This window comes from Leucopleurus acutus, assembly GCF_964270905.1.
Source record: "Leucopleurus acutus genome assembly, chromosome: 1".
NCBI lineage: Eukaryota > Metazoa > Chordata > Mammalia > Artiodactyla > Delphinidae > Leucopleurus > Leucopleurus acutus.
In genome coordinates, this window is record NC_139142.1 from 201,497,535 (window position 1) to 201,523,813 (window position 26,279).

The 26,279-nt window shown below is 46.2% G+C and overlaps 1 protein-coding gene across 1 annotated transcript in view; it reads right to left on the reverse strand.

Annotated features, from left to right (window-relative positions):
- The window catches only part of SVIL (supervillin), a gene marked incomplete at its 5' end in the record, with an annotated part of 102,053 nt that overhangs the window by 48,619 nt on the left and 27,155 nt on the right, over nucleotides 1–26,279 (reverse strand). The window contains 10 exons of the mRNA XM_082832648.1: nucleotides 649–778; nucleotides 8,828–9,053; nucleotides 9,878–10,454; nucleotides 11,070–11,313; nucleotides 14,320–14,459; nucleotides 14,693–14,754; nucleotides 15,333–15,367; nucleotides 16,078–16,248; nucleotides 16,609–17,481; nucleotides 19,996–20,076. Coding sequence (XP_082688774.1) covers nucleotides 649–778; nucleotides 8,828–9,053; nucleotides 9,878–10,454; nucleotides 11,070–11,313; nucleotides 14,320–14,459; nucleotides 14,693–14,754; nucleotides 15,333–15,367; nucleotides 16,078–16,248; nucleotides 16,609–17,481; nucleotides 19,996–20,076 — 2,539 coding nt within the window. The remainder of the gene's footprint in view (nucleotides 1–648; nucleotides 779–8,827; nucleotides 9,054–9,877; nucleotides 10,455–11,069; nucleotides 11,314–14,319; nucleotides 14,460–14,692; nucleotides 14,755–15,332; nucleotides 15,368–16,077; nucleotides 16,249–16,608; nucleotides 17,482–19,995; nucleotides 20,077–26,279) is intronic.

A 26,279-nucleotide genomic window follows, 5' to 3' on the forward strand; every position in this document is an offset into this window, starting at 1 on the left:
CTTTCAAAGTGTGCACTGACTGGTCAAAGCTGGTCATCATTACTAGTAATTTAACAACTACATTTGCCTATGAAGAAATGCTTGCCCGTATCAACAACAGTGTATTACTTTTCTCGAAACTTGTAACGTACTTTGCCGTACCTTCTCAATAAAAGGCTTACCTGCTCATCATGAAACATGTCTTCAATTATGAAATAAGTCCTCACCGACCACAATCATGTCCTTCTCTTCTATACTCCTGTTTTCAACCTCGGCATAGGACATTCAAGCCCATATTTTATATGCAACTTAGAAACGGTTAGCGGTCAATGACAGTTTTTCATTCTAAAGACTTTGATAACATTGTAAAGTCAGACTTCATTTAAGAAGGTCTGAAGCCCAAGTAAAAGTGCACACTTCCAAATTTAGGAACTTGCTTGCTGAGGCATTAGGTACATGGTGCCGTTCACAGTTCTAGAACATCTCAAGACTTTACCTGGTGATCCACTGAAGCCGCTGTGGGACAGGCTTTAAGTGTGGACCCTCGTGGCAAGAGAGTGCCATGCTGCCCGGGGTAGTAACCAGCTAAGTTATGCATGCTCGCCTGGTGGATGCACGTCCAAGCGTGGTGTTAGTTAGAATGATTTTCCCGTGCACGGACAACGTTACCTTCTTCTTGAGCGACTGTCCCGTTTCCTGGATGTGCACGCTGCTGGTGACGGACGCTTTGCCATACTCCTGCTTCCTGTTAAGTCTGTTTCTCCAGTCTTCCTCACCACTCTTCTTCAACAGCGCTAATCTAAGGGGAAGACACGCCGACCAAAAAGAGTTCAGCACCAGCCCTTCCCGGTACCAGAACCACAGTTTAAGTTACCCAGAAGTCTTTGCCCAAGAAATGACCACAGCTGCCTAATCTGAATCATTCTGAATGTCACTTATTCTGAAGAAAGTCTGTCTGGAAAAATAGTACAGATGACTATATTATGTAGATTATTATATTTTCTAAGATGGCCCCAACAGTCTTAAAATCGGATTGAAATGCAAAGCTGAAAACTGACTTTCCCAGATAAAAGAGGCAACATCATTCTACCAAAGGAATATCTCTGTTTTTTTCCTTGCCTTTGGGCTGAGAGCAGGAAGGAAAATAAAAGTAAACGTCCCCAGAGAAAAATGTTTTCGAGCGATCCCTTCTGGTCACTTGATGAATTAACATTTAATGACTAAAGCTGGATAGCAGAAACGGGTTTAAAAATTTAAAGCTATTGACAATCTCTGAATATCACATGTTTTAATTACACGTAAAAGATGACGTTAAGACGTCCTGTATTCTAAGTCCTGTTCTTTTCTTCCAAACGAACTTGGTCTTTCCAATCTGCCTTCTTAATACAGAAACTTCTCTAGAAACCCATTTTAAAGATTATCATTTCAACTTTCCTCAGGGGAAAGCTATATACAAAAACAGAATCTAATTAACTGAGGTTTTTACCTAAACTACTTTAGTTCAACTATGGTGTGACTTGATAAAAAGCTGCTTGGATGTTAAAATCTATGAAAGGCTATTCTCACAGACATGAGGCTCCTTCAGTCTCGGGCATTTAAGTTGGACAAACCCAGGAGAGATAAAAGGCACAAAAGTGGTGATCATTAAACTCATTTGAGCTGGTGCTCGAACAATTTAAACATTAGGGAAAACAACGATCGGACTCCTTTCCCTTATGGTGAGTCTGCTGGGCTGGGTCTTTTAAACATTCATTAATGCGTGTCCATAAAGAGTGTATCTTGAGCAACACATCAGCGCTCATTTGGCTGTTAACCCCTGTCAAGTAACCTGGTCTCCGTTCCTTACTGGTCACAGTGGGAACTGAACTAGATGGTTTCTAAGGGCCCTTCTACCGAGTGTCCTGACTCCATTAAATATTTGAATTGGAGATGGGATGAAATATATCATACTCCACGATAAAGGTTTAGCTAAGCAAATAAGAAAACAGATTTTGCAGTAAATATGACTCCATGTACATCTACAAATTCATACAGAATCATACTGTATATTTGGATTCGCTCAGTCAAATAATGGAAAGCAAGCTATAAAGAACTCCCCAAGGAGTTCAAGGGGGGCAAGGGCTTCAAACTCTGGACCTCTCCCCTTTCCCGACCTCTTCCTTTTCCTTCCCTTCCCTTCTGCTATGTGACAGCAGATAAGACCCAACATTCACTCCACAAAGCTGGTATAACGCCGCCTCATTTACCTGTGATATTGTGATTTATAATAAATATATACTTGGTCTTTGCCCCCTTTCCTGGCACAGAGCTCCTACAACTGCTGGAATTTCCTGAATGATGAGAGTGGTAATGCTATCTTATGTGGACGAGGTGACTTTTGGAAGCATCTAAGTGTGGGCTTGTTGCCAGGAGAACCAACCCTGTGATTAGAGGGTTGGAACTTTCAGTGCCCCCCCCACCCCGACCTCCAGGGCGGAGGAAGGGGCTGGAGATTAACTACATCATTGGCCATTGGTGATTCAACTCAATCAGGCCTATGTAATGAATCCTCCATAAAAAAGCCAAAAGGCCAGGTTCCGAGAGTTCTTGGGATGGCAGACAGGCGGAGGTTTGGGGAGGGCGGTGCACCTCGTGAGGGCATGAAACGCCACACCATCTCCTCACACCTCGCCTGTGCGTCTCTTCCATCTGGCTGTGCCTTAGTTACCTTCGACAATAAACTTGAAGTCTAGTAAATAAATGTATTTCTCTGAGTTCTGTGAGCCACTCTAGCAAAGTAATTGAGTCCAAGGAGAAGGTTGTTGGAACCTCCAGTCTGTAGCCGGTTGGTAGGTCAGAAGCACAGGTGACAGCCTGGACTTGTCACTGGTGTCTGCAGAAAGGGGGAGGGGCGGTGTTGTGGGACAGGGCGCTTACCCTGTGGGGTCTGATGCTGTCTCCGGGTAGACAGCAGCAGAACTGGGTGGAACTGTAGGACACCCAGCTGGTGTCAGACAATGGCTTGATGGTGAGGGAAAAAATCCACACTGGAAGCTAGAGTCAGAATCTTATATCTAAGACCCTACTTGCTCTCATTTAGCCCCGAAGTCTACAATCTACGATGTTTGGCAACACTCTGCATCTACAAGGGCTGGTTCATGTACTTGGAAACAGATTCTAATTTCCTTTAAGGGTTTCCATCTAAATGCCAGACTATATGAAGACTACGATTTATCTTGCCTCCAATTATTCTGAGTGAGTCAGTTTTATTCTAACAGGAAAAAATAATCAAATAAAATCAAATCATGAAAAGAAATCATGAGTCTTTGCAAGCTGCAGCAGAGCTTTCAAAGCGTCTATAAAGGAGACTTCCAAAAGGTAAGCATGCCAGCACCACCCAAATGAAGATGTATTTCCAATTCCTCATCTTGTGAACGTGGACATTCATCTCATGGATACTCTCCTTACCGCTCAGAACCAGCTCTGACTTCACCCTTGACCTAGACCAGTAGTTATTCATCTTGGCTACCTTCCCTTTGTAATCAGATTAGAGTCCAAGTGATTTCAGAGAAATTAAAAAAAATCAAATGCAGCCTCAGAAGTTGCGTTTATGAAAAAGAATGCACGATGGTCTTTAAGGGCATTCTCAACAATAAGGTCCCGAACGTCTGAAGCCATGCCAACATCATCTAAATAATCACGTGGCTACCCTGGTGGCCGCGCGGAGGAACGGAAAACTGATTTAGAAAAAGGCCAAGTATGGATCTGTAATCGCCTTGTAGTCCACCGCATACCCACTCCGCTGACCTGCTCAGCAACCTCTAAGAAACTGGATATTGTTCCGAATGAGACAGGGGTGCACACACAGGCCAAGGATGTCACTGACCCAGGTCACCTGCATGTCACTGGGGCAGGGAGCTCTGGTTCCAACCCCGGCACATCCTGGCTTGTTTCACCAGTTGTGTGGAAGCTGACCAGGCACGTTTTCGCTCTCATGTGTTAGGAACTGCACTGTAATTCTGGCTTTTTTATATATTTCCCCCCTCTCCTGGGATAGCCTTCAAAGAATTCCTCCATTCCAACCGCCTGAAATCTTGCTATTAGACACGCTGGCAGGGTCATCCTCAGGAACTTCCAAAGACTACAGAGTAACCAAAATAATACGGAAGAGGCGGTGCTTCAGTGGAGCCCACCTGGTATTAGGCCCAGCCGGAGCCTGCAGAGTGCAAGTGACGGAAAACAAGCAACACGCACTGAAACACACATGTATTATTCCTGTCCGCTTAGATTTCCGACCTGGTGTTGAACAAGCTGAGGAGGGCGGGTGCCTTCTCTCCTGCGATCTCATGACGCTCCTGAGTCCCCGCAGACCACCGTGCGCTGCAGAGGGCTGGGGTGGGTCGGGGGCAAGCGTCTGGCCCTGCACCTACCATAAATTACTGCCTATGCAACTCAAACAGCTGTCGGCACTTTTAACGTCCACCAAGTCCAAGTGCTATTTGCAGGGCTGGGATGTTGAGAGCCTGGGCATCTGCTTAGTCTGAGGCTGAGAACCCGCGGGTTATTCACCCCAAGGCCTGGCCGGGGCCACCGTGATGGGTGCTTGCCAGGCCACTGGGGAAACGGCTGTCCCTCCAGCCACAGCCCATGCTTTCCCAGCAGGGAACACTGGCCCGAGGCGGGCTGTGTCAGCAGCAGTGCTCTGACAGCCCTGCTCGACTGCAACAAGTTTTGCAGGCTCACGGCAGCCAGGGCTGGGTCAGAGCACGGGCCGGCCAACCGAGTGCCCCTAAGATGCAGTACTTTTTTCTCCTCCCTCCTTTAGAAATGCCCCCTCATTTCAGAGAATCGCGGACACCACACAGATAAGGCTGAACAGCACGGGTTAGTCCTTAGATCAGATCTTGGCCTTGGCTGGTTTATAGGCTGGAGGAGTGAACTAATATGTCTTTTATATGAGGTCAAATCAAAGCTCAGAAAAGGAGGCAGCAAAGGAAGGACACCTCTGTCCGTAATGCCAACACAAATCCGGGGCCCTCCAGTGGCTGAAATCTCCGGGCCGCAAGGTAAGAACCTCGAGTCTGACTGGGTGGAAGGTGGGGCTCGCGGGGAACACAGGGGGACCCCAGCCAGGCCCTATAAGGCAGGAGTCTGCAGGCTCAGCCAGAGGCATGGGCGGCCTCTTCAACATTCCTGGGAGTTCAATACATCCTTACGCTCCATCAAGTTCCCGGTGGAAGGACGGCTCTTCTGCCTTTTTTAGTCATCTTCTCCCCCCGAAAATGAAAACACAGAGCAGTTGTTTCAGTAACGGTGGAAAAAAGATTTCTAAAAGCCTGATAAACTTCTAAAGCGGTGTCAAAGGTTTTATCCCTAAATAACACAAAATATATTCGATTTACCATGGTTTTCAAAGACGTGTCCCACAAGGGACAATTTAAACCCAAACCACGTAGGCAGTTATGAAACAGTGGTTTTATTAATCCAATGGGAAAAGCAGAACATATCCTTAACTTGATGTTAGTTATGATCCAAACTTGGCGCTCAAGATGTCAGAAAAGATGAAAGAAAAGGACCTTTTAGATATGTTTCCCCGACCGTCAAACATGTTCTAACATAGGAAGGTATGGAGGATTTCCTCTAATTTCTCAGTTGCTACCCTTTCATAAGTCTTAGTTTATATCTACAAAATGGGGATAGTATTGCCTCCTTCGAAGGGCTGTCTTCAGCCCTCAATAAGGTCACACAGGGGAAATGCCTTGGGCAGCCTAGGAGCCTCGGTGGTCCTCGGTACGCAGGACTTAAGATGCTCAAGTCCTGAGCCGGAAAGAGACAGACGCACAGGATCAAGGAAGGCAGAGCCACATCCTCAGGCTGCAGCTGCTTAGAAGAAACGATGAAGGAAATTGACAAAGTCCCGTCACTACTTCTGAAGAGTCTGAAACGTGAAAGTGAAATTTGAAACAAGTGATGCGAAGATCACGTGAGTTGAGGGAGGAAATTAATACAGGAGGAGGGTGCGCTCTTCCGAGCACTGCTGTCCAGTTAGAAGTTCTGCCCTCTAACCGATGTCCCCCCGTGAGCACACGCGTCAGCTGCTGCAACGCTGACCTGAACGCACGGCAGCCTTGTCACGTGTACTGAGGGGAAGAGTGGACGACCAGCCCCTGGGGGTGGTCCTGTTGGCCACGTGGCCCCAGAGGCCACTGGAATTCAACCTCTCCTTCCGCGAAATGAAGCGGTCAGAGGAATTAGAATAAGGTTTAAAAGTTCTGTTTTACGTCATCTCAAAAAAGGAAAGTCCAAATGAATATAAGAAGAGCATTCTTATTTTTAATGGTCAAGCTTCATTATTTTATTTTAACAGAAGGGAGTAATAGAGACCCCAGCCCTTGGGGAAAAGCTATCGCACATGGCCCGTAAAGATATATAGCTTTAGCAAAGTACAAACAAAAGTACCATCAACGTAAGGGTGGGGGGGTAAGATCTCTGGCAATATATTTTGTTTTGGCATAATTTATTACAAACATAAATGCTAAATAAAGTGTCCCTCCTCCTTTGTTAAATGTACAGTTTGACAATTAAACTGAAGAGCTGAAAATTTAAGAAGCATTCTCATGATCACGCTTCTGGACAGGATGGGACCAGCAGCCCGTTGGATCTGTGAGAAGCGCTACCTCCCACCAGCCAGGAGGTCCGTGTGTACGCGGTCGGCTTTGAACACCCTTCCAGGCAGCTCACAGCAACCTTACAGCCACCCTTCATCTCCTCAGACACCGACAAAGCCCGGGTTAGGGACATGCACCTTTACCGCATCTCGCGTTTTTTAAAAATTACAATTTTACAGCAGGATTAAAACTGTTTTCAGAAAGAGAGAAACTAAAATTCACTAAAAACAGGCAAGTGAACCAAGAATGACTGCATAGCAGATAGGACATCTGATGAAGCTTTTTTGTGTAACGGACAGAATATACCCCAAGATGGGGAATCTCTTTAAAAGCCTTTGAGAGAAGGGGTATATTATTATTTTCTACTGGAATTTTACCCCAAGGATGTTTTCTGATGGGTAAAGCATCAGAACTTGTGTATAAGGGGATACTTACCATTATTTCCCTTAAATGGTACCTCGTCCTTCTCACCTAACCAGTTATCAATAGTTGGGTCTCTGGAGGGTGTGGAGAAGAAAAGGGAACCTCCTGCACTGTTGGTGGGAATGTAAATTGCTGCAGCCACTGTGGAGAACAGCGTGGAGGCTCCTCAGAAAACTAAAAATAGAACTACCATACGATCCTGCAATCCCACTCCTGGGCACATATCCAGAGAAAACTATAATTCGAAAAGATACATGCACCCCTATGTTCACAGCAGCAGTGTTCACAGTAGCCAAGACATGGAAACAACCTAAACGTCCATCGACAGATGAATGGATAAAGAAGATGTGGCACATGTACACAGTGGAATATTACTCAGCCACGAACAAGAATGAAATAACGCCATTTGCAGCAACATGGTTGCGGCTAGACATCATCATACTAAGTGAAGTAGGTCAGACAAAGAAAGACAAATATTATATGATATCACTTATACGTGGAACCTAAAAAATAATCCAATGAGCTTATTTACAAAACAGACTCATAGAAAACAAACTTATGGTTATCAAAGGGGAAAAGTGGGGGGGAGGGATAAATCAGAAGTATGGGATTAACATATACACACTACTATATATAAGATAAACAAACCCTACTGTACAGCACAGGGAACTATACTGTACATCTTATAATAACCTATAATGGAAAAGAATCTGAAAAAAATGTACATGGAACTGAATCACTTTGCTGTACACCTAAAACTAACACAATATTGTAAATCAACTATACTTCAATTTAAAAAAAAAAGTGAGGTATCTGGGATGAAACCCTCTTTGAGCCAGTTTCTGTGGAGAGGACTTCATTCCAGAATGGGCCAAACTGCTTCCCTGATCCAAGTGTCACTCCCTGCATGTAGCTCCACCCCTTTGGCCCCAACACCCACGCCTCCTCAGTCTGGCCAGTGCCGCTCAGAGCAAGAAAACTCCTGAACAGTGGAGGTGCTAAGGAGGGATCAGCGTGGGCGGGACCATACTTCTGCCAATCAAATTGGGAAATTCACGAGAACATTCCGGACCCAGTCCTCCTGTCACTCACATCCTCCGCTAAAGGCTAACACAGAAACTACAACCCCAAATATTTCACTCCGATTCTTTGTATCTGTCCCCTTTATCTCCTCTGAACCCTCCGTGACTCTTTGAATGAAATGAGCACTCAGTGTTATTTAATCCTCAAATGTAGTCTTTCATAGCTATTACCTGATAGGAAATGTCTAAATGCAGTGCAGAAGAGTCATCCATTTTACTTTCTGTGAAATAAACAAAACTCAGATTCTAATCCCGAGGATTTCTGTCCTAAATGTTAGTTTTTATCCATTCCCTCCACATATAATTTACACTGACAAACAGTCACAAGCAGTGGACACGTTCAATTTCAAGCCATGTGTATCTGAAAGGGCAAGAGCCCAGATCTCTGCCCCCGTCACTGGCTGGTCAGAGAACCGAGTATAAAAAAAGAAAACAGAAGCACCAACAAAAGCAGCAGGCAAAAGCCTGTTTCTGTTTGTCTCCTCGTCTGAGTCTTGAAGCGGCATCTCCCAGCGTCAGGAAACCAGGCACGGGGATAAACGCGGTTTCCTCTCAGATGCCCTGAGAGCACAGTCCCTCCGGTAGCTGGATTCATGAGTTTCTCTCTCTGCCCATTCCTCAGATCTTTTTCTAAAAGTAAGTTGTACGACGCCCTCCCACCAGTAGAGTTCCTTCTCAATCATTAAATCTCGTTACCTTTCTTTAATGGACATGGTTTTGCTGGGAGAGTCGAGGATGCCCTCCGCCGCGGGTGCTTTGATCTCTTCAGCAGCAAACATTGCACACGGACTCCGACAGCGCTTCTCCTGCGGCTGTTCAGAGGGATCTTGCTGCTTCCAGGACACGGGGGCTGCAGTCTGAGCGACTGGTCTCCCGGCAGCTGCGCCTGTCTGCTCAGCAGTGAGATCCGTGAACTCTGCCGCTGGGAAGCAACGGAGCCCTGTCAGCACTTACTCCCCTGCGCAAGCATTCTTCGAGCCCTTCACCCCGACCCCGACCCCGGATGACCCGCACTTGGAGTTCAATCCGTGGGCACATGGCAGGCTACCCAATCCACTTGGATTTATGCAAATCTGGGGCATGCTCTAGTCCCTGAGAAAACCAAACTTCCCCGTGGATGGCTCCACCCAGCGACTTCTTTTGTGACAACTGGTCTTTTCCTGCGTGCGACACACAGGAAGTTGGTTTGGACTACACGCTGCAGAATGTTTCTACGCCTCCAAGACAATACTTTGACATTTCACATGGGTCAGACTCCCAAAGCAAAGCCACTATTATAACGGACACACTATCATTTCATGGAAATGCAGAAAGAGAATTACAGTCCCACGCAGCACGGCTTGCCAGTCTGCACGAGAAGGATGTAGGAAGAGAACCTGAAACCCAGAGACTGGGCTCCAGCCCTATGCCCTGTAGGCTCACCCAGCCCGGGACCTTTGGGGGCACCAATTTCTAAAAGGGGCCAGAAGAGCTAGGGGTTCACAAGGCTGTCGTGTCAGTTAACGTGACAGAAGTCATCAAAAACCCTTATCAAGATGTGGGAAAGCGCTTCAGGTATTTTTATGGCAGAAACGTTGATGAGTCCACCAAACAAGCCGGGTCCAAGAGGAGGGTGCGATTCACACTAGACTTTCAATCAAGACTTAACACTTAGTTGTCAACTGCTTTCATGATTCAGTTAAAAACAATCCCAAACACACGCGACCCGCCAAGCAGAAAGGAAAGGAGCAGTAAGTGGTAAGTTACCTTTCAGCGAAAACTTCCTCTTCGTGACATTCTCCACATCCACCTTCTCTTCAAAGAGCTGCCTGTCCTTCCAGTCCGGGCTCCCCTGTGCGGTGCTTTGTGCAGTGGAAAATTCCTTCGGTTCATCACCGAACTGAGCCGCGGGAGGATGGGCGAGCTCCAGGCTTCCCCTTCTCGGAACAGCATAGATGGGCTCCTTGTGGCCGTTTCCTTCCCGGACTCTGCTAAGCATGGGGTAGGATGGCTCTGCTTCCTCCAAGGACCCGTACTTTGTAACACCACCATCTCCACCTGTCAAGACTCCCTTGCTTTCTGTCTCTTCAAATTCTCTCGACATTCCTTTGCTCCCACCAGCCTCTACCGAAGACTGCCAGCCCTGGGATTTCAGGATGCTTCTAACTGGAGAGTCTGAACTTTCTAGCGAAGAAGGAAACTTCTGCTCAGCGGCACCGGAGCTGTCATCCAGCGGTGGCTTTGTCCGAAGATTCCCTGCGTACATGGGGGTGACGGTAGATGCCGGGGTGGACACAGATGTGTTAACAGTGGGGCAGAAAGGGCTGAGCTTGCCACTTTGCACCTGGGAGGACACAGTTCAAAAGGAAAAGGCTGGTTTAAAAACACCACCTAGGGAACTCCCTGGCGGTCCAGTGGTTAGGAACTCCGCACTCCCAATGCAGGGGGCCTGGGGGGGTTGATCCCTGGTCAGGGAACTAGATCTGCAACTAAAGATCCTGCATGCCACAACTCAGACCTGGTGCAGCCACATAAATAAATAAATATTAAACAATAAAAACACCGCCTATGTAAACACTGCCGTATGGATTGACACGGATGGAGACACTACACTTGGGGCAGTTTTCCTGCTTCTCTGGGTGAGAGACCAATCCTAGACGTAGCTGTACAGTTGCGTCTCGTTAATCAAATCATCTGGGTGAAAAGCAGGTCATGCGCCCTACTGTTCTCCCCGAAAGGGACCCAACTCCAGATGATTTCAGCCATGATGCGAACAAGAGAAGAGATCCATCCTCGGCATGGTTATATCCTCCTTAAGAACGAAGTTATTACCAAGTAACGACAGGTAACACAGTTGACAGGCAGACGCCCTGACTATACCGCTAACCTCAGAGGGACACCGTGTTCCCATCTTTTAAGGACATACGTGCGAATTGGAGCTGGATCACAGGCCACCCACCTGTTCCACCTCTCCAAGCGTGACCGGTTGGGTTTGATAGCGAGCATTCATCCTCCTGTGTCTCACGTCTAATCTGTTCCGCGTTGAAATCGCTTTTGAGACCGGCTGGGACAGTTTGTTAAACAAGGCCAGCTTCTCCGCTAAGCTCAGGGTGGAGATGTCAGGTTCTCCTGGCTCAGCAGAATCTTTGCCCTCAGTCGCCTGGTCTCTGGCTAACGCCTTCTGGTGAGCAGATGCCTGCAGTCTGAAAGGGGGCAAAAGTCAACCACACACAGGGAGACAAACAGAAGCCCACTGCCAAGTGTGTCTGTTAACTTTCTTCAAGGTGTCACTTCAATTGGAAAAAGGGCTTATCTTTCCCGGCAGCTGGTTAGCTATTAACAAGACGACAGCGTAGGCTGGAGACCCTCGCATGGTCAACATCACACAGAGCAGACTTTCAGCTCTGAATTATTTCTAAAAATTGAATTGCCTATTTAAGGAATGAAAGTCGCCTTGGTATACCTCATCTTGGAGAGCTGAGCTGTACTGTTAGTATCAACGATAAATACGGCTAAAGAGAGTCCGCAGACATTACCTACTGCATATTTAGACATTATCTAAAGGTGTGGTTCAGCAGGTGGTCTTTACATTTTAAATAATTAGGAAATAACACAGTCATTCTATCAACAGCGCTATCTACAACACAGGGTTTTGAGTTTCACCTGCTAAACACAAATAGCTTAATTGTAAAGATTCTCTCCCTCTTTTTAGTCTAGTATTTTCTCTCATAGGTTTCTACCTGTTTCCTGAAAGGTAGTTAAATCTGAAACTCCAGGTAACTTGCAAAGTGAAGGAAATGTCGGGGCTGATAAATCCCTCCCGCTTCCAGGTAGAGGAGAAGGCTTCTGGTTACCGGGTCAGTTCATCTTTGAAGGTCTAAGACAATGTCCCTTCTGCCACTGGAAAATCTAATTCTAAACCCAGTGAAAACTATATTCTGCCTCGACTCTCATTAACCAGCGCCTTACAAGTTGTCCCAGACGAGAGCAGTGTCAGTTTTCCAGGGCACAGTGAGGATGGGAGTAAGGGAACCTGAGTCTTGGCATCTTTCCTGAGGTCCAGCAAAGAACTAGGGATGATGGCAACCCGCTTCCCCAAAGAGAGCCCCGCTTCTGGACGAGGCCAGCTCTACTTCCGCACTGTCATTTTCCTTCTTTTCATTTTAGCTTTAGCCTTTGCATTTGGCCCATGATAATAAAACAGACGGGATATTTACATGCCTTAAGGACATCATTTTAAAACACCACCATTGAAAACGTAACAGTAAAACATCTCAGTTCAGACACTATAAACTGTTACTGTCCCAATCCCCAAATATAACAGCATTGTCTCTCTATCCATTAGAAACAGGTAGGATTGTTTTTAAACATGTATTTATGTCTAGAAGTGTTTAAAAAAAACTAGGTATTATCAGACTTTCAACATTCAGGTTAACGTCCTATTTTTCTGTTAATCTTTAGTAAGTGCTAGTGTTTTAGATGAAGAATGAAACTTTTTAGGGATGACCAGGGTTATGAAAAACAAACAAAACAAACGGATAAGTGGGTTAGTGGGATCTGAGTTCCAAGACATAATGAAAGGCCGTGGATGAAATGCTGTCATATACAGGCCGACGTGAAGTCCCCAGGGTGACAAAGCAAAATGCCCCACGTTCCCTGGGACAACTCCTTGTTTGTCAGACAAATGACAGGCATTGAAGACCTGAAGATGCACCTCTGCTCTCAGTGCGACATGCAGCTACTTCTGTCCAGTACCTGGCAGGCTGCCCGGGGCTCTTAGCTACAGTGGGACTAGGATGTCTTGTCATTACAGGGTGGGTGGCCACAGAGCACGAAGCAGGGGTAGGTTCGCTTTAAAACCATTGCCAAAGATGGAACATTCATAAGGAGAGAGAAGAAAAGAAGCATTAAGGAAGGTGTAGTTTTCAATTCAGAAACATTAAATCAAAAAATACTGGAACGAAATCCTTTGCTCATTTCTTAGGGAAAATCACAAAAGAACTTGAAAAGCAATTACAAACTTAGGAAATAAGAGACAGAGGTGACCAAAGTCAGTGGAATAAGAATAGGTTTTCAGAGCTTGGAAAGGATTTAGAATATTTAGAATAAGTTCCCGGTTTAAAAAAAAAAAAAACTTTAAAGAAAGCTGGTATTAACCAACAACCAGCAAAGCAGTAGGTTGTGTCCGTGTTTTATAATGTTGTTCTAAGCTATTTTTAGAGTCAGGGTCCTCGTATAACCTATAAGCACATCAAAGTACATTCAGCGAGTCTGACAAGGGGATAATTTTTGCTTATATTTACTGTTTTGCTCCCAGGGGTAGTTGCTTCTTATTTTACAATAGCCGCTCAAATATTAAAAACAAAAACAAACTGATTTGCTAAGAGTTCCCAATGAATACAAGATGTACTTGTCCACAAATACACAGAGAAGGGAAGGAAGTTAGGGCAGCTAAGTTAACAGCAGGTTCACAGTTGGGCTGTTGATGCCCTCGATGAGATGAACTTCATTTTTTCAGGAAGGGTGTGTATATGTGTGTGTCTGGGGGGAAAACAATTTTAAAAAAACTGGTAAAAGTTTTCACTTTAATGGAAGCAGTAATCCCTGGACGAATTACTTCGGGAGATTCATTCTGAACACATTGCGACAATGCTCAAAACCTACCTCCCACGGTTTGGAAAGTTATCAAACTTCCAATTAGTCTTTAAAAATTCGTGATTATTTAAAAACAAATCAAGAGAACCCTTATCTTTTTGAGATACAGACTGAAATATTTATGGCTGAAATGATACCTGGGGTTTGCCTGAAAATACTGCAGCAGGAAGTGGGATGTGGGTGAGAATACAGGTAGAGCAAGGGGGGCCGGGGGTTGTTGGCTGTAGGGACTGAGTGACGAGGACATGAAGGCTCATGATATTACCCCACCTACTCTTCTGATTTAAATTTTCTATTGCAAAGAGAGAAAAAAATGCACAGGCAAAAAAAAAAAATTAAACAAAATTCCTCTTCATGTTCTTCTAGGAGATACAACAGGTAACACATCCCTTTACAAAGTTCAGAGACACCAGAGCAAGGAAGATCCCTGAACACCTACTTCTCCGTGGCTTCTAACTGAACCGTCTTCCGACCTCCTCATTTTAAAAGTCTTTAAATCTTTCTTTAAAAAGAAGACCTTACAGCCAAGGCCCGAAGGCCCCAAGGGCACTTACGTGGCTGCAATGACCACCTCCTCGGTGGTGACAGGCTGAGTGTGGGATCGGTCCTGCAGACGCCGCAGCCTCTGCTCTACGGCTGCATTCCTGGAGCGGCGCTTCGGAACGTTCTTCTCGTCAAATGACTTTTCCATTTCCTGAGATTGGAAACAGTGTGGATCCTGATAAGTTGGGGGAAAGGGAGTCGGGGCTGCAGAATGTCGCGACTGTTCCCCTGCAGGACCTAGAGGAGGGGCACTCCGAGAGGCAGCATCGGCGTCAGCAGTGCACACGCCAGCCACACCGGAGGAGAGACGCGCAGGCAGCAGGCTGGCCGCGGGGCCGCCCACAGAGGTGACGGCTTCTCCGACAGCCCTTCAGCACATCTTACCCTGAAGAGCAGCCTCTTCGCAGCAACGCTCAGCCTGGCTCGCTCATCGACCTTCTCTTCGTCTGTAAAAGGTCACAGGTGAAAACTGGATGTCATAGAAAACGTAGGGAAAGCCCGTGAAAAGTTTCCCAGGGCTGACCTGGAAATCCGCTGAATGTGAGAATTCTTAGATATACTAAAAATGACAACAGGCAATATTTTCCCCTTGGCGGGGGAGGCTATCCTTCTGCTTCTGAAAAGGTACTAGTTCCCATTGCAATTAACCAAACGGAGCTCCTGTCTGGGCCATAATTTTCTACTACAACATTTGACTTAAGTATAGATATTATGGAACTAAGAAGAGATTTTATGGAAGGAACTTCTCTTCTTTATTGTGAAATAGTAACAAGAAAGCAACAAGAAAAATCTGCTTCTTCGATTCCAATCAGTTGTTTGAGTATGGCTCACGGCCCCGCGCGCTCTTGGAACTAAGGGAAAGCGCGTGTGAAAACCTCAACTAGGCTTTATTGCACTCACAGGAAGAAAACCTGCCAGAAAGAACGCAGTATGTTCCATCATCTCATTCTTTCCAGAAGCAAAAATCTTATGATCTAAATCTAATCTGGGTGAGATGACAAAGAAGAAAAAGACAGATACTTGCCCTCCGCAGCTGGCATTTCTGAATTTGAAGTTGACCTGGGAAAGACATTAGCAAAACAATAATAACTAACAATTAGCTGGTGGGAGTGGAAGATCCAAGGATCAAATTAAAAGTGACAATAAAACTGCAGTTAAAGTCTCTTAAAGAATATCCCCCGGTAGCAATTCTAGCTGTGGACACGCGTGGACAGCTGTGGACACGCGTGGACAGCTATGGACACCGTGGGCTACGTGTGCACACAGACCGGCTAGGTGTTTCACCTTGTGCAGACAAACCAGGACCAGGTACGACTCATTAAAGACGACTGATCATCACCCTTTGGACAAACCCTTTCATTTCTCTGCATTCGCATACGATAAGATTAAAAACTCACAGATAACACGCAGGTAGACGTTTATAAACTGAATATAAAATCCCTTATTTTCACCCTAACATCTGGTGGACGGTCCATCTGGATTCTAACTTAACAAGGGCATAAAAATTTTATACCCTTAAATGAATAACGTTTCTCACTTCTTACCATTTGAACGCAACTGAAAACTACGTGGTGATAGTGTCGTCATGGTCAACATTCTTTAAAGATACATTTACACGAGCCAAATAAATATCCCGTATAGCTCAGATGGGAGAATTACGGAGTCATCACATCCCATTGAAACAGTATCGGGACCATCCCTGGGATAGAAATTCCCATAGGATTTCTTCTAAGTTCCTAGACCAGGGAACTTGACAGACACGTGCCTACCTATCTGATTCCTTTCGTTCTGCTGAGGTTATGGGTTGAGTTCTAAATCTCTCAGAAGTCTTTCTACTTTCACCAGGAGAAAAATAGCGTCTCGGTTTCCGGGACCCTCTCTCCCGTTCCACGCTGGTAGGCAAGCCAGCACCTTCGCTTGACCCCTCGACCCGTGAATGGCTTTTACAGTCGTGGGGAGAAGGTGGACAGAAGGGAGACGGGGAGACAGAGAGAGGGAAGAAAGCACAGGTTTATGCATCTCGGTGAGTCAAGGCACGAACACCGCCAAATCCCACTGCATGCCTCTACCATGCACGTCGGGAGATGGAACATTGCGAGACCCGACACGCTAGCGCCCCCCGTTAGTAGGCGAAAGCAGACTGGTAGTCGTGGAGCCATGTCCTGGATGGTCTGCCCTGCACACACTTGTGAGCTAAGCTAGGAAGACTCAAGGCAGGACACCACACAAGTCGAGAAGTGAATTAACTCTGCCAAGGACGTGCAAGTGACACATCGGGGGGACGCGTGGACATCACCTACAGCTCGGGTCTCTCGCTGGCCCGGGCTGACTGCAGGAACACATTGCAGAGCTGGGCGACGGAGACCCTGGTGTCCAGCAGGCCCACTTCCGACTCAGCCCTGGACGTCTGCGGCTCCGGGTCGCGCTTGGAAGCCGGGGCCGTGGCCTTCGCGGCCTGCAGCTGAGGCGGGCCCGTGTAGTCAGACAGCGAGCGGGTGAGGACCTTGCGCTTCCTCGTGGGCTCTGCCTCCTTCCTGTGACCTTGGGACACAGACTCGCTCTGAACATACACAACCATTTCGCTTCGGCCCATCCTCTCCGTGGGCTGCTGAGCTGGAGGCGGGCGGGCCAGGCTTTCAGGTTCCTTCTGAGGTTCCGAGGTGACTGTGCTAGCAGCGGGCTTACCCGAGTCCTCGGTTCCAGAGGGGTCTTCCTGGCTTCTCCCAGGCCCACGATCCTCCAAAGCGAAAAGCGTTTTCCTGCTTTTCTCCAGAGCTTCAGAGAAGAGCACATCGTCCTCTGCTTTTGATTCACAAATATGGAGAACCGGGGTAGCTCTTCCCTCACCTTCTAGAACCTTCGAGGGGGGAGGCTTTGTAACGGTCTGGGTGGCCGACTCCACCCAGCTGTACTCGGATGCGCTTTCTGGGGTGTCCGAGGTTGCCAGCGTGATGGTGTGACTGGGATCTGCCGGCTGGACGTAGCCGTGGATGGGCTGTCGTGCAGAGCTGGCTGCCTTGCCCGAGACCCTATCGAAGGCTGAGTTCTCTGACCGAAAGGCCAGGTAATGGCCTGGCACTGGCTGGTGTCTCCTCTGAGTTAAGGACTCAGGGGCAAGTTCAGGGCTGCTGCGAGCACTCTCCTCTCTCACCAGTTTTTCTCTAACTTTAACTCTTTAAGAAAGAAAAAGGATTTAAGTGCAGTAACTGCTTAAGGGGAAGAGAGCATGTGTGTGCAGATCAGGGATGCCCAGAGAATGGAAAAGCATCTTGGGGGTGGGGGCGGGTGGAGTCAGTGTCAGAAACCCACTGCCGTTTGCCAGAGGAAGGAGTCTGAGTTGAGTTTCCAAATGCCAAACTCACCCTTCCTTCTGTAAAGCTAGGAGGGGTCAGATGCTACCCTGGGAGAGAATGGATGCCTTCCGACTAGACTAGTACTCAGAAGCCACAGAACGATTCATTAATAGGCACCACGGGTATGCGCCAGGGCACGCTGAGGCTGGGCTATGGGTTGGTACGTGTTCCACACGGACAGGCCCAGTGTAAGGGGCAGGGGCAGCTTCCAGGCATTTACAAGCCTGCAGACCGTATGTAATTTCACTGTCTCCTGCTCGACCTTGCTTACCGCTCAAAATTATATTTACATTCAGAAAAGCTTGGTGCTTGTTGGTCTGAGGTCTAAGAGAATTTTATTTGTGGTAGTTTTGCATTTATTGAAGATCAGCTGTGTGCAGACCTGCGGTGTGGATATTAGACTAATCCCTACTTTCAGGAGTTAGCTCTCCACTCGTTTGTTCTCAGCTTTTTGTGGTACCTTAGCTAAATCCCTTTGCCCAGCACCTATTCCCTCTTGTAAGTTAAAGCACAAACGGTAGGCGTTTATGAGATACGTATTGAAAGGGATATTTCTGTGAGCCCCTTCTATTTTTGTGTATGAATATGATTAATAAAAATTGTAGATTCCCACTGAAAAAGAATTTCATTGTCTCCTGTAAATGTCAGAGCATTCGTGATTATTATTATTTTTTATTGAGCTCAAGATATATCAGACGATTACCTCTTTTCAAGCACTCAACAGTCACAAACTTTTTCATGCCATGCAGACTACATTCAATCATTCAGAAAACGTGTGACCGGTTAAGACACCATGACGTCTAGCAATTCGAGCGCGAAGAAGAAGGTTAGAAAAAAAAGATATTTGTTGAAAGAATTAATGCACTGAACATTTTCTCCCCTCTGGAATTGCCATTAGGCCCTCAGTTATAAACTAATCTAAAAAGGGAGGGCTCTGGTTGTTTCTAGAGCTATTTAAATATCTGAGAGCAAAACTGAAATCCATTTCAAAAGCTACCAACCTTTTCTTATGACTGTAGCCAAGAGCGCTGGCTGTGGGTCCCAGGAGACCTCTTTTCAAAGCCTGACTCAGCCAGTTCCAGCTGTATGGTCTCAGGTAACCTACCTGCCCCAGCTGCTTCACCTTTTAAATGGAAATAATGTGATGTCTGCGAAGTTCGCGGTTTAGTGCTTAGCAAAGAGTAAATGTCCAATAGCGCGAACTAGTTCTTGTTTTTACTTTTTTAAAATACCACATCGTGAGGAAGAAGAAACCATTCAGACCGCTTAGGAATGGATTCCTTCCTGGGGATAATCTTTAAAAAATAAAGAAATGCTTTTGAAGTGGGAAAAGCGATTTCTTGGGGAACGTAAAACCTTTATTTACTCAAGATTACTCAGCAAAAATAATTGCTTCTGGTATTTTCTGGAAGGGACTGTTTCCTTAAATGACAAAGGCACCCTGCTAAATTTGATATAAATACCTACATGTTTTTCAGCGTAAGATGCAAGGTATCTATCTATATTTCATTAAAAAAAGATCAAAGACACCTAAAAGGCAGTTACTATGAACAATTCAGAGGGGAAAGAAAGCATTCTGGGTTGTTACTCTTCCCAGAGACTAGCCAGTGCTGGATGTTTTCATATTTATAATCTTTGTTAATCAAAAGGCGGCTGAAATGTGGTTCAAGTTCTCCTGCGGAATATGTGTCCTTCTCACCAGAGACAATCTGAACGTTGCCCTTGGCCAAGAACAAAGTGACTGTCAGAAACTCAATATATGGGTGTTTTGTCCTCCCAATGACTCATTCATTCTAACTCCTCCTGCCTCTCCCTGCCCCCAGCCTTAACAATGAAACGAGAGGGGGTCTTGTCTGCTTTGAAAACCACATGCCCTAAATGTAGCTGTGCCAATGGTTGAGGGACAGGCAACACGGAAAGGAGGAGGCTGGATGGGCAGGGCGGGGCAGGGGCAGCTGCTGACAAGATAGGACACTAGCTGGTTAGCCTGGTTCAGGGGAGCAGCCCAGAGATGCTGGTTACATCGTCACTACTGCCCCCTCCTGGCAGCACGTGAGTGTGAGAGAGGAGCAAAGGCCAGAGGTATAGCCAGAAGATTTTCCAAAAGAGAAGCTAAGGGAAACACTATTGACATTAGCAGGGGTTAGGGCAGGAGAAAGAGAAAAGCAAATGACTGGAAAGTAATTTCCAGCAGCCCCTTTGGAACACATGACCTTTAAAAGCCCTACCACCAGAAAGAGGGCAAAGGAGAGTTAGTTTCGGTGACGTGCGGGACATAAGCCAGCTGGACCAGAGATGCAGTCGCTAAACGCAAGCCGAGAGCTCGGGAGATACCTGGAAGGCCAGTTGATAAGCGAAGGTGTGTCCCCTTCGGAATCTTTCTGGAGAAACCACTCATGTTTGGGTTTCCCGGTACTATTGTGTACAAAAAACAAAACTTCAGGTAATGTCTATGAAAATGTCGACATATACACAGACTTAATTATTATAATTTAAAACTCTCAAGGCTGATTTTTCTTAAGTAAAGAATAATTCTGGCTTTTGAAAATGTCTAAGCACGTTTTGCCATGGGGTTTCTATTCAGTTCACGGAATTTCTAGGACGTTTGGTTCAGTACTGAAATCAAGAGAGCGAATAAATATATCTGAAGCCACCAAATAAAGTGTTTTTGGGGTCATTTAAAAGTATCAGGAGTCACATTCTGCCCACAAATAGCAGACAATTCTCTTGTAAGAAGCTGGATTAAAAATATCAATTAATTTATCACCTATAATTGTGTTAAGGTACACTGGTAAATAGCGAAATATAAAAATAGTGTCCATGGGCTTCCCTGGTGGTGCAGTGGTTAACAGTCCACCTGCCGATGCAGGGGATGCGGGTTCATGCCCCGGTCTGGGAAGATCCCACATGCCGCGGAGCGGCTGGGCCCGTGCGCCATGGCCGCTGAGCCTGCGCGTCCGGAGCCTGTGCTCCGCAACGGGAGAGGCCACAGCAGTGAGAGGCCCGCGTACCGCAAAAAAAATAGTGTCCATGCAAAACAGTACATATCAAATAAAGGTAATAAATAAAAAGAAATTCAATAAGTTCATATCTTTAATTGCTATTCTATATTTTTCTTTTATATTTGTCATCGAACAATGCAGCCAACATAACAGTTACCAAATACTAATGCAAGTCCATCTGATAAATGTTTACTGAGTTCCAACTATGTACAAAGCACTGAGCTGGGCTCTGAGAAGTAGCAAAGGTGAATCAGTACCATGCCAGCCATTAAAAAACTTACACCGTGCTAGGCAGGATAAAATAGGATTTATACATTCACTCCTCAACGCACAATCGAATATAATGCAAGCCTGAATGTGACAAAGTAATAACGCCAGGCTGAAGATATCTTACCAAAAAATCATAGGCAAGGAAAACCTTGTGGTCATTATGTAGAGCGAGACACAGGAGGAATACTCAAACCACCGACCTGTACCCTGTAAAACGAAAGCATGGAAATTCTACAGGCTAGTTAAAATGTTTACCAGCTCAAAACCTTGCCAACCTACCTGCAAGAGTCCTTCAAGACCAGGCTGGAAACACATTTCAGATCAAAGTAATTTCCAAAAGAATAGAACAGAATAGAATAATAATTAAAATAAAATTCTCTTGATTTTCTAAAATCATTTTAATTTGGGTTTTGGTTTGAGCTCACAGGCAAGAACCTGTCGATCATCACTACCCTGCATTTTGCTGCGACCACTGAAATCTGTCACGACTAGGTGTGGAACTAGGTGTTCCCCAGTCTTGCTACACCCAAAGCAATGACCCCTCCACCCCTCCCCGTCTCCAGTATTATAGCCATTTAGCCCGGGGTAAATAAAAAAAGTCAGATGTATGGGAAGCCATCTTATTTCCAACAATAAAGGGTCTAATTTCTCGACATTTATTTAAACGTAGGAATAGTCTGGCATATCCTCTGTGGCCCGGAAAGGAGGCAACTGATGTGGCTCAGGACACAGAGGAAGAAGAGAGAGCGATGGATGCCTGCTTTGGAAAATCATCAGTTAGTAACTCATACGCCTACATCCCAGAGTCATTTTAAGGCTCAAATGCTTTTTGTACGATATAGAATGCTTTGCAAACTGTGACATATGCTATACAACTTTCTGAACATAACCTTCATTAATCAGCATAAACCTTGGTCAGTATTGCCCTAAAAAATTATCAGGCCACTTATGAGACCAATAAGTTCTCAGGATGTAATGTACAACGTGGTAAATATAATGAACACTGCTGTACTTTATATATGAAAGTTGTTAAGAGTGAATCCTAAGAGTTCTCATCACAAGGAAAAATACTCTTTTTCTATTTCTTTGACTTTGTATCTATATGAGATGATGAGGTACACTCAACTCACTCTGGTCATTGTTTCATGATGTGTATACGTCAAATCATGATGCTGCACACCTGAAACTTACACAGTGCTGTATGTCAACTATATCTCAATAAAACTAGAAGAAAAAACTAAAGATAATAACAAAGACAAACAAAAGCAACCAAACTTATCAGGGGGTTGTTTAAGAATATGTTGAGGTCAGCATTTGTAAAATGAAATCATACCCAGACCTGGGGGATCTGCTGGGATCCATTTATCCATCACAACTTAGATGTGGGACTAGCCAAAAAGCCAAATAACCACTACCATCGTGGTGGATACTCAAAGCCTGACGCTTCACATATGATAAATACAAATGTATGTGACAAGACGTAAACGAATGTGAAGGCATCACGTGGAGACCGCAGTGAGCCCTTCACAACGCTGGTCTCCTCCTTGCCTTTCCTCTCCAAGACGACACAGCACTGCACGTCTGTGAGTTCCTGGTGAGTCACCTCCCACATGTAAGGAGAGTGGGTCCAGCCTGAGCTCGCCCTAAGTCAATTCAAAGCAGGAGGGATTTGGAAGAGCATTTCTCCAAGTAAGGCTTTCAGGACCCTTGAGGTCGGCCAAGGCACTTACTAAGGTGAGGTTTTCTGCCATCAAATCCAGAAAGAAGGTGGGGCAGGTGGGGAGAGACCTAAATTTAATGAAACGTTCACTGTCCATGAGGCTGTCCTGGGCACTTGGTCTGCTCCATGTCACAGAGCGTGGCCGCTTCTCCGCCCTTCTCTGACTCACCCACTGCAGCCGGCGGTCGCCCCCTTCACCTGCCCCTCCTTCACTCCTCACCGTCCTTGTCGACTCTGCCTCCCCGCCTGCCCCTCTAAAGCTCAGGGGGCTCCACGGCTCTGTCTCCTTTCCTCCTCAGTAATCAAGGCCGTGACGATCTCACCAGCTTCCACTCCCCTGCGGACCGTCTGCCAGTGGTTTCTCCCCATCCGCTCCCTCCCTTGAACTCAGGCTCTTGGGTTCATTGCCATTTGGGTACCTAACAGACATCTTAAAGTTTACATGTCCAAACATGAACTCTCGATTTCCCTCCAAACTCAGCTTGTGCTGGTGTCTTCCCTATTTCAGCCATTGGCAACACCCTGCTCTGAGCTGCCCCGGCCAGAAAATGCAGACTCACCTTTAACTCCTCTGTTTCTCTCTTACGTCACATCCCAGCCATCAGCAAATCCTATTGGTTCCCTTCAAGAGATGACCTCTTTTCACGACCTCTGCTGCGTTCACGCAAGTTCAAGCCACCGCCCTCTCTCACCTAGATTACTGAGATGACCTCTTAATTATTCTACCTGTTCTCATGCTTGCCCCCCTACCAGGTCCGCAGCCACAGTAATCGTCTTAAGATGGGAGGCAGATTGGTCATTCTTTTCTTGGAAACCCTTATATGGCTGCACATGTCATCTAGAGCAAAACCCAAAGCCCTCACGATGGGCAATAGGTCCCCACTGATCTGCCCACCTCACCTGACACATCTCACCAATGTCACCCCATCACTCCACCCCCCTCCAGGCTCCTGCCTCACTGGTGACTGGGGGTTGCCTCAAACGCTCCACACATGGTGTCCACTCAGGCCTTTGCAGGGGCTGTATCTCCCTGGAACCGTCCACCTCCAGAGCTACATGGCTCGCTGCCTCTCTTTATGTAGGTCTCTGCTGCACTGCTATCTTATCAGAGAGACTTTCCTAACCACTTTATATCAAATAGCAGCCCCAATCGCTTCTTTTATTTTAATCATTACTTTTTAAAATTTTAATTATTACCTATTCCTTGAAGTACAGTCAATTTATAATGTTGTGTTAAGTTCTCCTGTACAGCAAAGTCAGTTATACATACATATATATATATATATATACACACACATTCTTTTAAAATTCTTTTCCATGATGGTTTATCACAGGATACTGAATATAGTCCCCAGTGCTCTACAGTAGGACCTTGCTGTTTATCCATCCTATAGGCACTAGTTTGCATCTGCTCACCCCAACCTCCCACTCCATCCCTCCCCCAGCCCCCTCCCCCTCGGCAGCCAGCAGTCTGTTCTCCATGTCTGTGTCAGTCTCTTCCTTTTGATTAAAGGTATGCCCTGGCTCCCCAAAATGGTGAATTGAAGTGCAGCACTGATCTCGCTAACCCACAGGCTCCCAAACCTACGGAACATGATGGAAGTTTGGGACCAAGTTTTCCACCATGGAGCTGGGGGAGGCCCAGGCTCAGATGAAAAGATACATCTTTTTATCAAGGGACAAAATTTCTTTCTGGAGCCTGGGGGCATTGTTTTGAAGACATAATAATAGCAGGTGAGTGTTTTAAAATGTGAAAAAAAAAAAGAGATCACATCTGGAGAGTGGCAATGAAGCCACGGGTTCTTTCCTCTGTTTTTTAAATCTTGCCTGGATGTTGTTATTTTGTGTCTCTTAACATTATGCTTAACTCTTTTTTAATAATTACGCTCGGTTAACAAGTTAACAGTGGGAAGGATTAGTGTCATACAAACATAATGATTGAATATATGACACTACCAGCCTCTGTATGAGAGCTAAGTGAGGTCCTTACAAAGTCAAGAATCGATGTAGGTGGAGAGAGGCACAGCGGTGACGAAACTTTTTCTCTCTAGACAGGGGTAATGCTTACACATTTCCCCAATTCACCAGCCTGTGTCCTTAAAATACTACACGCAGTTTGATATAAATTATACCTCAATTTAAAAATATATCACTGTTGGGGCTTCCCTGGTGGCGCAGTGGTTGAGAGTCCGCCTACCGATGCAGGGGACGTGGGTTCGTGCCCCGGTCCGGGAGGATCCCACATGTCGCGGAGCGGCTGGGCCCGTGAGCCATGGCCGCTGAGCCTGCGCGTCCGGAGCCTGTGCTCCGCAACAGGAGAGGCCACAACAGTGAGAGGCCCGCGTACCGCAAAAAAAAAAAAAAAAGAAATCACTGTTGGGACATGGAGAACAGACTTGCAGAGGCAATTATGTATAGGATGCATCAACAACAAGACCCTACTGTAGAGCACAGGGGACTGTATTCAATATCCTGGGATAAACCACCATGGAAAAGAGGATGAAAAAGAATGTGTGTATGTGTAACTGAATCCCTTTGCTCTACGGCAGAAATTAACACAACACTGTAAATCAACCCTACCTCAAAAACATTTTTAAAAATATCTCACCACCAGGTTATAGAGTGAAGCTTTCTTGAGTAATCAAAAGGTGGAAAGAGAGTCTTCTTGGGGCAGAAGCAAGATAAACATGTTAGATAACCAATTTCACCCAGGCTCCCTCGGGGCTAATCTCAGTGCTAAACGCCAAATGCTGCAATCTTGGCCAAGAAAGGGTGAGAGGACGGAGGGCTGGAGGGAAGGGTGGAGTCTGCGGCAGGGGCCAGGGTGGCCTTCTGAGGGGGGATCAGGTTGCCTGTTCCCAGATCCATTTGGGTTTCCACATCTCCTGCTTGGCTTCTAATGAAGTAACCAAGCAAAGTCATGCAGGGATTCAACTGCCTTGCTCAGAGACCAGCCTAGAATCAGCCTTTCGGGGCTGGAGGCTGCATTGACAAGGCCAGCGGCTTGTCAAAGCGGCCAGCGGCTTTTTGGCTCACGTATCACGATCCCCACTCACAGCTGAGCAGTATTTATGTGGCCTCAAGACCACATACAAGGATTCTAAGCCCAGACGAAGTGGAAAGAGCCTGGTAGTAGAAGCAAGGGCTACTCCAAGCATACTCTGCTGACTGGGGTCACTGGTCCACAGGTAGGTGAAAGGCTTGGACCAGAATGTAAATGACCAGCCCTGAGTCCGCTGTGCAGTTCAGTGGCATCTTCTTCCCAGCACAACTTTCCTGAGGAAGGAAATGACCCAAGACTTACATTCCTTGCAAGTCCCTTACACGTTGTGGGCTGATGATTGGCTGTTTCAGGTGGCACTGCTACTGTCTCTTGACACTTTATGAAGACATGGAAAACAGCAGAACATTCATTCAGAAATGACTGATGGAGCCCCTTGGTATGTGTTAGATGCTGGGAAGGAGATAGGAAAGTGACTGAGACACGGTATCTACCTTTCCTGTACGGCTTCTACTAAAGCAATGCTATCACTGAGATCGTCCTCACCCATCTTACAGATTGGCTTAATACCAGATTCAAGGCGCCATGTTTGGGGGCATCCTGACAAAATCGTGAACATCCTTGT